General features: G+C 48.7%; 2 protein-coding genes across 5 annotated transcripts in view; one reads left to right on the top strand and one right to left on the bottom strand.

Moving 5' to 3' along the window:
- The first annotated feature begins 2,125 nt into the window (after positions 1 to 2,125).
- On the top strand, positions 2,126 to 7,406 carry ZNHIT3 (zinc finger HIT-type containing 3). Its single transcript, XM_014862287.3, has 5 exons — positions 2,126 to 2,303; positions 2,427 to 2,458; positions 4,489 to 4,575; positions 5,543 to 5,626; positions 6,785 to 7,406. Exons 1-5 carry the CDS (start codon positions 2,218 to 2,220, stop codon positions 6,964 to 6,966), a joined length of 471 nt encoding a protein of 156 aa, XP_014717773.1. The 5' UTR covers positions 2,126 to 2,217; the 3' UTR covers positions 6,967 to 7,406.
- The window catches only part of MYO19 (myosin XIX), a 44,650-nt gene continuing 40,894 nt past the window's right edge, over positions 7,209 to 10,964 (bottom strand). For all 4 annotated transcript variants that reach the window (XR_011493717.1, XM_070482842.1, XM_014862280.3 and 1 more), the window contains 3 exons: positions 9,932 to 10,017; positions 9,140 to 9,445; positions 7,209 to 7,994 (listed from right to left, as the gene is read on the bottom strand). Coding sequence is in view for 3 of the 4 variants with exons in the window: in XM_070482842.1 (XP_070338943.1) it covers positions 7,866 to 7,994; positions 9,140 to 9,445; positions 9,932 to 10,017 (521 nt within the window). In the remaining variant the exon portion in view is untranslated. The remainder of the gene's footprint in view (positions 7,995 to 9,139; positions 9,446 to 9,931; positions 10,018 to 10,964) is intronic.

The raw sequence follows: 10,964 nt of genomic DNA, 5'->3' as shown, positions 1-10,964 counted from the left end.
ATCAATGTGGCCATCTAGTTGCTGGGCCTGGACTCACTTTCTTCTCTGAACTAGCCACTGGCCAGAGGAGCTTTACTGCGCTTCCTTGGCTTCTTGGTTCCCCAACCTCATCGCTATCACCGGAACCACCTCCCTTCCTGGATGTTGGAGCAGGAGGGGTGTGGCTGTACATGGAAGTGGGGGGGTCACCTGGAGTAGAGGAAGAGGTATCTTTATTGCATGGAATGTGCATGGGAGGACTTCCAGGAATTGCCTCTTTTTGCTGGAATCGCCATCTCTGGACCCGAAGGTAGGGGATTCAGAGTGGTTTGGATGTGGGTGGGGTGGGGTGGAGCCCCTGAAAATTGTGGAGACTCTCCGTGGCCTCAGCATCCAGGCATAACTCACAGGAAAAATCTGGAATGGGCAGTGGTGATCCACAGTGGGTGAGTTTTTGACAGTGCCAGATAGGACATAGGGTTCAAGAGTGACCTGGAAAGTCACCGACCATCTCTGGCCTTCCCAGGTAAGCATGGACCTCCTGAGGTGCTTCTGGTTTTCGAATTGGCGATGGTCACGACGGTTGAGAGATACAGGAACACTGCAGATTATTGGGTCAGTATGGACGCCTCTTGGAGTGGAGGCTGGAGGCAGGGGTAGCTCCATGGCGACGCAGGTAGGCAGCCAGAGGGGCCGCTTCAGCACTGAGGACTGGACAGCGTCCCAGTACAGTCCGGCAAAGCAAAAGGAGGGATGGATAGTTGCTCATGCCCACCTCCCGCCTGGCACACGGAGGCTGACGGCAGAACCCTTTTGGAGAAACCTGAGCTCAGGACCCTGGCCACAGGGACTTGGGGCCTAGGACCTGCACTCATGGGGTTGGGACTGGAGCTCCAGGACAATGACAGACTCGACGTATCACTAAATAACCATTTGCAGTGCTTCAGATTACAAACCTTTTTACACATGGTCTCCCTTTTGCTTCACAACAGCGCAGGAAAGTAGACCACTCTAACAGATCAGGGAGCTCAGAGAGGGTAACCAATCTCTCCAAGTCACACAGCCAGGGAGGGGTTTGAGCTAAGACTTGAAAAGCTGCCTTGGTTGTAGTAGATTCATCCTCGCAGACAGTGACAGTCATGGGGGGCCCTTATAGTAATGGGATCCTGAGGACTGATGGGCCAACACAAAGGGGGAAGCATTTGGTGGGAGGGCGACTTAGGGCCCTAGGAGGGCACCATGCATGTGGGGTGGGAATGGTTAGTCTGAGCAATGCTCAGGGCTTCAAGGAGGAGCAGGGCTCCCAATAAAATGCGATTTTGTCTATTCTTAAAGCCTGAGGTGGTATTTAAGGCCCATCACAGTTCACCTATCTGGACTCATTAGGTCGGGATCCCCACCTTTGGCTAGAAGTCACTTGTCTGTTCCCTGGCCAATTTATTTCATCCAGGGCTGTGACTAGGGTGAGGTGAGTGAGGAGTCTACGGTGCAAAATTCAAGGCAGCGCTCACTCGAGGGTCATGCAAATGCAGGCTAGCACCAGAGTCTCTTCCCTCCCGCCTCTCCCTCCTGCCTTCACTCTAAGCCTTAAGCTCCCTGAGGACAGAGACTGTCCCTGCTAATCCCAGGTGACCCCGGCCCAGCGTCTGGTAATGCAGGGCTCACAGTAAGAGCTTAATAAACATTTGTCAGTGGCCAAGCCTCATCTTTCTTTCCTCTGAGAAAAATGGCCTAGGCTGGGCAGGGCACGTGCGTGTCATGTGATCTAACCGATTCTGGTTTGGCCAATGTCTGGATTTATTTGCTAGAGGTAAGCAAATGAGGTGTGCGGGAGAACCCAACGCCCACGCAAGATTCAGAAAGTCCATTCCAGAAGGTAAAGGACACCGAGTCCCATGTATTCTTTTTACATGCGGGGCAACAGAACTGGAGAGTAACGATGACTTGCTCCAAGTCGCACAGCCGCGTTGGGACACGGACAGGGCTACATAACAAGTTCTTCCACGATGTGACCTAATCGGGGAAAACCTACGATACAGCTATTGGATGCACATCGAGTGTATCGACTTTCTACTTATCATGCCTGAAACAGTGAGCAGGATCAATCCATTGCTTTTGACTGCCGGCAAGTGCCGCGCGCTGATTGGTCCTGGTTACGGAAACGGAAAAAAAGGCGTGCGCTTGGGACCCGCGGCTAGAGGTTGGGGCGCCTGGGTGCGCGACAGTCGGCGGGGGATCATGGCGTCGCTCAACTGTAGCACCATCGTCTGCGTAATCTGCTTGGAGAAGCCCAAATACCGCTGCCCCGCCTGCCGCGTGCCCTAGTGAGCGGGAGGCCGTGGGGAGGGGGAGCGCGCGGGTCGGCCGGCCGGGCGGGGGCTGCGGCGCCGCGGGGTGGTCCGCGCGGCCTTCGGGGCTGACGCGGCGTGTGGGCCCTCTTGTTACAGCTGCTCCGTGACCTGCTTCCGGAAGCACAAAGGTAAGGCCGGCGTCCCCGCCTCAGACCCCGGCCCCCTCCCCATATCCCGCCACCGTCTCGGGGCCGGGAACCCCTCTGGCCGTGCCTGCTCCCGGCCTTGCCGCGCCCGGTCCTGTCGGGACTCCCGGGGGGACCTCTGCCTGTGAAAGCCTCTCGGGATTTTGAACGATCAGAAACCTTTCTTCTGCTCCGCCTTTCCTTCTGCGTCTTGTTCTCTTTTTCTTCTTTAAAAATATTCGACTGCTTTCGCGGACGTCTGCCCTCGCTGTTTCTTCACCGTAGCCTTCTGACGCAGCCCGTCGCCGTGTGGCAGACACTGCTCTGGCTAAGGTTAACAAGAACGGTTTCTTTCTTTTAAATAACGCCTTTTTAGAAACAGCGATGTAGATCTGTTTACAATCAGGAGCAATGCCCTTGTTCTGTTAACCTTGTCGTCTACATGTTAAGTCCTCTCCTCTCTGTTCTCAGGGGCCCTTTCCCACGACCTCATGCTCGGTTGGCTCTTCTGTTAAAGTTCTTTATGAAAGTAACCATTTATTAAAGTTCTTTATGAAAGTAACCATTTATTAAAGTTCTTTATGAAAGTAACCACTTTATTAAAAAAAACACTGTAAAGTGGTTTACAGCAGTGTGTTTCACCCCCCCCCCCTTTTTTTCCCCCCTAATGTCTTTGGAGCATTCTCAAAAGAAGCCTTTCAGCTCAAGTTAGGAAAGAAGTAGCATTGCTTTTGGAGGGGCTGGCCCCGTGGCCCAGTGGTTAAGTTCGCACGCTCTGCTGCAGGCGGCCCGGTGTTTCGTTGGTCCGAATCCTGGGCGCGGACATGGCACTGCTCATCAAACCACGCTGAGGCAGCATCCCACATACCACAACTAGAAGGACCCACAACAAAGAATATACAACTATGTACTGGGGGGCTTTGGGGAGAAAAAGGAAAAAAGTAAAATCTTAAAAAAAAAAAATAATTGCTTTTGGAAATAGGGTTGGGGAGCTGGGTCCAAACGCTTTCCTGGTTCGGTGGCCCTTTGGAGTCCCTCTAAGATCCCCGAGGGCCATCAGAAGCTCTATCACTGTGTGGCCCAGCTTAGATTTTTCTGAAATGCAAATTTGAGCAATTCACTCACTTGTTGAAAACGCCATCTCTCTAGAAAAGGAGGGCAGTGATTCTTAACCCAGATATTGCTCTCCCTAGGGCAATGTTTTTGTCATCACGGTAGCTGAGGAGGGGTTGGTGGTACTACTACTGGTAACTGGTATTGGCCCAGATAAACATCCTGCAGTCTCTGAGGCCATCCTACATCATTAAAGACTTTTCTGCCCTGAACACAATAGTGCCCTTGCTGACAGACACTTGTCTTGGGAAGAAAAGCAAGCCTCTGGTGTGTGGCATTCTTTTGCTCTGGCATCCTCTTCTTGTGCCCCAGCCACCTGCCAGGCCTGCCCTACCTGTCAGTGGACAGTTGCTCATCACCATCTCCTTGCACCTGACCATATTCTTTCAAGGGTCTGGTCCAGCCTTTCCCTCTGCCAGGAATGCTCTTCCCACCTGGCAACACCTCCACGACTCCTCTTGGTCTTGTCTCCCGGCCCTCTCAGGTGACATAGATTAGACTCTCCTTATCTTATCCATATTTCTAGCTGTCATCAAGACTAAACCCCTCTAAGGTGGGCCTGATGACTTTCATCTGTGTATTCCCAAGGACACATGGTATGTGCAAATTTAGTATCTGAAATTGCTGAGAAAATAGTGTGATGCTAATTGAAGTTAGTGTGCCACTTAATTAGGCAGGGTGAGGAAGGATGGGGACAGGCCTAGGGGTGCATAAGGCCTTCTGCCAGGCTCAGGATTGCTTGTTGTTTTCCTTATACTGCCCCTTGCTTTGATCTCTCATTTCCTCTACATCCATTTCTACCCCCACCCACATCCCTTATTCCATACCTATGCCTTCCACCTAGATGCTGGCTTGGGGTGAGGTGCACCCTTGCCACTGAAATGGAAGTGATGTGTGCCTGAGATTTGTGTCTCTTTCAGAGCAGTGCAACCCTGAAACTCGTCCTGTTGAGAGAAAAATAAGATCAGCTCTTACTGCAAAAACTTTAAAGCCTGTGGAAAACAAAGGTGAGTTGGTTGACTTCAATCAAACCTAGAAAAGGATTTCAAACAGAATAAATTGAAAGGAAAGAGGAGGAGACTTGGGCTGGGGCAGAGTCAGGAACGGTGGCTTCATTAGGGAGCAGCAGCTTCCTTAGCTTAGAGCACTGGGAGTGAGGCCACATGTCACTGGTGATATTATAGAGCAACCTGAAGGCATTGATCAGGACAAGAAATATGGGAGCAGGAGGCAAAAGGGGGAAAGGCCATAGCCGTGGTTTGGGAGTGAGGGGTGGACCCTGCTGGTCACGGCTTGGGGTCTCTCTCTATGGATCTGGCTGGGGCTGTCAGTTCACCTGAGCCAGGCCCAGGCAGGGGACTGCCTTAGGCCTAGCTCACCTTGCTGCTGCTGGGGGTTCCTCACAGCTTACAGCAGGAGTGAGCTGTCGTCCCAGCCAGCCAGCCAGCCTTTCTTTGATACGTCCTAGGCATCATGAACCATGCTAGGCTCTGAACATTCACAGCAAGGGGACGGCCCACTTCTGCCCTTTGAGAAACTTCCTTGTTGGGTTCAGGCAGTGCCAGCAATTTCAGTGCCTAGGCTGAAAGCACGGGGGATTTGTGTTAGCAGGTTTTCACAGAGCACCTACTTTTTTGGCCCATGACAGGGCTGGAGCCAGAGTGAAGGGAGGTGGGGTGGTAAGAATTGGAGAATCAGGCTCCAAGCCCAATACCACAGGGAAACACATAGAGTAAGAATGTGACCACTAGGATGCATTCGTTAAGTCGCCAGTTCTTTATTTCACTTTCCTTCCCTTTCCTAAACAAGGAGTGTGGGTATAGCACAAAGTCCAGAGAAGAGGTTCCTTTTGTCCCTACTTGCAAACCTGTTCCTATCACGCGTGCACACAGTTTCATCTCTTGGAGCAGTAGTTCACGTCTGGCGCCCAGGCTCTCTTTTCAGTCGTAAGCAGCTGTGTTCTGTCTTCCTTAGATGATGACGACGACTCCGTAGCTGACTTTCTCAATAGTGATGAGGAAGAAGACAGAGTTTCTTTGCAGATTTTAAAGAATTTAGGTAAGTCTGTGCTTTGTTTACTTGTCAACCATTGAGATACATTTAATCTATTGTATAGAATGTGATTTTTTAAAGTTATTAAATGCTTTAGTGTGACGTGCCGAGCCCTTCCTCCGGCCGCCTGGGTCCGTGAACACACAGGGCTTCCATGCCTCCCAGCCAGCCACCAGGGCCATCCTCTTGGCCTGGAATCCTCCTGGCTTTGTGGGTTGGCAGAAGTTCTCCTCCTCCTTCAAGGCTTGGTTCAAGTTTCCTTTCCTCAGCTAAACTTTTCTTGACCTTTTGTCTCTCTCAGAATTAGGCACTTTTTCAGTGGTGCCTTATAATAAATATACCACTCACTGCATTTTATGGTAATTTGTTTCTCTCACATCAATCTGTAGGGTAGGGGCCTGCATTTATTCCCGTGTCCCCAGTGCTCAATTTATGGTCCAGCCATTCACGCAAACTGAGCAATCCCAGGATCTGATTTCTTAGAGGGACGTGGGTGCTAATAATGCCCAGCATTATTATTGGGGGACTGCTCTGTCAACCCTTACAGCAGTTCTGTTACTATATAATTAATGGGCCGGTGTACTTCCTAAGGTGGGCACTTTCATTCCTCGCCTTTCAGAATCAGGCTGACAGGTGGTGCTTTGCCTCCAGTCCCCTGGTAGTGATTAGACTGAGATTGGAGCTGAGCGGGGATAAGTGTAAACAAGTTTGTAAACTGTAAAGCACCATACAGGTGTTAGTGTCAGTTCCTGCTACTGATTCTGCTTCACACTGGATCACACACTTGCTTCAACATCATTCAGAGTATTTGATATAACTGTCCTCACAACTGAGAACCTTCATGTCTGTAAAGGAAGGAAACGTGCCAGCGGCTTAATGCTGTTGTTCTCTGTATGTGTGCTGGTAAAATAGTTTTTTCTTAGCTGAAATGGCATAAAGTTCAGATATTTACAAAGATACCAAGAACAGGAATCTGTCATAGCATTTAACTTGGAAATCATCTAATAGGCTAATCTTACCTTGTTCATTGGGTTAATTTGTGGGTTTAAAGGTTAAGAGGTTGCAGCATCCCTGATGTTAATACATTTGAAGCATTGAGCTTTCATCTGTCTCCATGTTCACACTTGAACCCAGATGGCGTTTCTTTCCGTGTTGATTTTTAAGGAGAGTCTGCAGCACTAAGAAGCTTACTGCTCAACCCGCACCTTAGACAGTTGATGGTCAGCCTCGATCAGGGAGACAACAAGGCAAAGCTCATGAGAGCCTGCATGCAGGAGCCCCTGTTTGTGGAGTTTGCTGACTGCTGTTTAAGGATTGTGGAACCGTCCCAGAACGAGGATTCTTAAGATGATGATTATGCTGTCTGCTTAAGGATGTGCTTGACTCTTGGAACCTGTCTGCTCCTTCTCCCAGGAGACCAGCAAGTGTGGGGCCCTAAGCAAGGGTGGTGAGTTCCAGACCAGCTGACATAGGGTAGGTCATGCAGCTCTTCACCTCCATCGCTGTGGGCTTGGGTTTCAGGCAGATGGGGGTACTCTCAAGGTGGCAAACTGTTTATAGAGAGAAAACTCGAGAAAACTTAAGATGGTTGTTTTTAAATGTTTTATTGATAGACATCATGAATGATATCATTTTTCAAGTTTCAAACCCATTTGAGTTAAAACTTGCTCAGTGTTATTAAATAAAATCAAGATGTAGTTTTATGGTACATTGCATCGCTTGTCATCCTTGGTTTATAATCTAATTGCTTGAAATTATGTTAAATAAACCAGCAACATATTTAGTAGTAAGGTTTTGTTCATTTTTAAGGAACTAAATGCAAAATTTCTCCCAGCCAAAATTTCAGAGCTGATTTCTGGCTGACTTTGCCTGTTCTGTTTGTGGGGAATAGGGGGTGGGGGGCGGGAGGCAGGGAAGTATAGTGATGGACACCACCACTGAGTTGGATCTGTGAAGGTAGTAAAATGTGGTGAAGTTCTCTGTGGCCCTGATATTTCTTATTCTTAATCCTGTTTGGTAACTACCAGCCCCGACACGGCCTGAGGTGTAGATTGGAGCCCCAGGCCCACTGGTACAGTCACTGCCACAGCCCTGGCTGGCAGGCACAGTCACGTGTGCTGTGGCAGTCGTTTGGCAGCTGTGTGTTGATTAAATGTCTTTGGCAAGGCAGCTGGCAGGAAAAGGCCTTGAGAAACAAAGGCACCAAGGATCACCCAGCCAGGTGAGGACAGAAGGTGGGAAGAGATCACGGGTGGCTCAGCCTGTGTCTTTCCAGCAGAATCTGATTAAAGCCAGTAACACTGTAGGGCGAAGGTTCAGGGCAGATGTCAGCATAGCGCAGTGGAGACTTTCTGCAGTGAAACCTTATCGAGCCCTAGGGAGAGAGATGCAGGGAGGTGTGCACAAGTAAATACCGGTGTGAGTCAGCAGGAGCAGGACTGAGTGAATCAATGAATTTTTTTTTCTTGTGAGGAAGACTGTCCCTAAGCTAACATCTGTTGCTAATCTTCCTCTTTTTGCTTGAGGAAGATTCTATTTTATATGCGGGATACCACCACAGCATGGCTTGATGAGTGGTGTGTAGGTTTGCGTCCAGGATCCAAACCCACGAACCCGGGTCTGCTGAAGTGGAGCACACTGAACTTTAACTACCATGCCACCAGGCTGGCCCCAGTGATTTTTTTTGCCTTATTCTAAAAATAGTGGCCAAGTCCAAAGCAGTATTAAAATATAAAATTTCAAATCCATTCATTGTGAGACAAGTGAGGAGACACTAGGAGGGCGCTCTCCCCTACCAGGAGTATCGCCTGTCACATTCTTATGACTGCCTAAAGCTGGAAGATCAAACAGTTACACTTCTGTTTACACTCTGGCTAGCCCGTGTGTGTTGGTTATCATGGGAGATTTTATCCAGATTATGGCCTGTAGTAATTCCTCTGGTATGAAAATTCAATGTTTCCTTCCCTCTGCCTTGTCAGTGTCACTAATCCTTGCTGTAACCCCATGTAATAGGTTGAGTATTAGCCCATTTTATGTGCTGGCTGACTATTTTTCCCTGGCTGCCCATAATGAAAAAAAAGGGCACTTGGACGTCACCTGCTTGTCATTTCCTCAGCTGGAATAGGAGTTAAACCAAGTCATACGATTTGAGGAAAGCATAGTGCTAAATCCAGTGCCATTGGAGGGAATAAGCTGTCATCACAACCCTAACTTTTTGAAAGTGGAGCTAGTTAAAAGGAGATTCAGAGGAGATGCTAGAACACTTAGAGACAATTTCTAAAAAGGGAATAGGAATGGGCTCTGGAAAATTCCTAGTTGTATTGCTGGAAACTATCCAAACCCACAGCCAGTTGGGGAGCACAGGCTTCTGGTTTCCCCAGCAGGGTTAGGACAGCTCTTGTCCCAGCCTCAGTCCTGCTCCTGCTAGACTCTCCTGGGCTTTCCCTCTGCCTTCCACAGTGGGGTCTGAAGGACCCAGAGCTGTCACGGTCAGGAGTGCCATCCTGCCACACAGCTTACCTGAGGCAGTGCTCGGATGGACATGACGCCAGCTTGTTCTTGTTGTGCTGTCTGGATGGTGTAGGTACTGGGGCTGCCCACGGGCAGCTGGAGGCAGGCCCAGACCACTAGTTTCCTCTGAAAGCCGCGTACGCCCACCGCTGCGTTGGCCAGGACCAGTCCAAGGGGCCAGAGGCGGATTATTGCCCCCAGGAGCCTGGTCTGTGCCTGGGGCAGCGGGAAGGAGCTTGGGGAATGGGGAGCTTGAGACAAGTGTTTTTCTTCCACACCATCCAGTTCTTTAGAAGCAAGGCAGGCCATTCTGATCTTAAAAAGAGAACACCACTTTATAGCTTTCAATTTATTAGCTCTCTCAATGGAAGTGGAAACCAAAACTATCTTTAATAAATCAGCTTAACAAGGTGAACTGAAGGGCACCTGGCCGTGAACAACTGGATGCCTTCAACTAGATGGGCTCTGTGTGGCAGAACTTTATACCCAAGGCAACAGTGCTTAGACCCTACCTACAAATGCTGCTTTACAAAATAATAGCCTTATTGAGATCTAACTGATAGACCATAAGCCCGCCCTTCTAAAGTATTCAATTCCATGGTTTTTAGTATATTCCCAGAGTTGCTTATGCCACTCCTTGCTGTGTCACAACCACCCTGCAGTGTAGGTGGGGTTGTGCCCATTTCATACATGAGGAACACGAGGCCACCCATTTTGCAGTGGCAGGGCCAGCATGCCAACTGGCTCTATCTGGTACCAAAATACCGTTGTCCACCCTCACTTCTCAAGTCAGATACTCACTCTCCACCTCTGCCATGCACGCTGGATGACCATGGCAGCTGTGTGCAGCCTCTGGATGTGTTTCCGAGTTAACCAGGAACGAATGGCTAAGGGGTTTGCCCAGAAACAGGAAAGAGTAGAAAAATGTTCATTAGAGCTATCGGTAACCTGGCTCTGTGGTGACACCAGAGCAGCTGTCAAGGTTTGAAATAGGTACTTTTTCAATGAATGGCAGCGTCGGGCCACTACATAAGGTAAGGTACCAAAGTCAATATATAATGCAAAACTGGCTCTGGAAAACCCCTCTCAGACTGCCCACAGACTTGGAGAGACCTACACAGTGAGGGGGCAGCCGGGAGCAGGCTCAGTCTGGGGCAATGCCCAGGGAACAAGAGGGATCAAATCGTCTGCATCTTTTTAAATTATTTCTATTTTTTGGAAACCCTCAGTTGAATTGCTTGCTTGCTTGATGAAACCACGAATGACACCGCCATAGACTCACATGCTGGTTAAGGTAATAACTTGCTGGATGGTGGGCTGATCATGTGGCAATTTTAATTTTCTTCTCTTGAAATTTCAGCATTTTCTGATTCTTTTTGGTACAATGATATTCAGAAAAGGGGCTATTCCATTAAATACTAATCCATTTGGATTCTAGAAGACTAAAAAGTTTGAAGACAAACCTAAAATTCACCTGTCATCTCACCAACCCACATGGTTTTCTCGTTTCCTCATATGAGTCTTTCATGCCTGTCCCCTCAGAAATGCACCTTACAGAGGTGGCATCACTTTTGATGTGTAGTTTGGTATCCAGGTTTGAACATCATATTGGAAGTGGTTTTCCATTAAGTTTAAAGTATTCCTTAAAAAGACTTCTTAGCTGCATCATAAGGATGGCCCATAATGTAGCCATGACTCCACCACTGTCAGGTATTTGGGTTGTTCCTAGTATTTTTATTTTTCAAAATAAGACTGCTACGAACATGGTTCATACATCTCTTCCTTTGATGAATCAAATCTTGTCAGTTTTTACCTTCTTAAACTCATTAGAAGC

The sequence above is a fragment of the Equus asinus genome, chromosome 13, assembly GCF_041296235.1.
Source record: "Equus asinus isolate D_3611 breed Donkey chromosome 13, EquAss-T2T_v2, whole genome shotgun sequence".
Taxonomy (NCBI): Eukaryota; Metazoa; Chordata; class Mammalia; order Perissodactyla; family Equidae; genus Equus; species Equus asinus.
The sequence above is the reverse complement of the archived record's forward strand: the minus strand, read 5'-3'. Positions and strand labels throughout refer to the sequence as shown.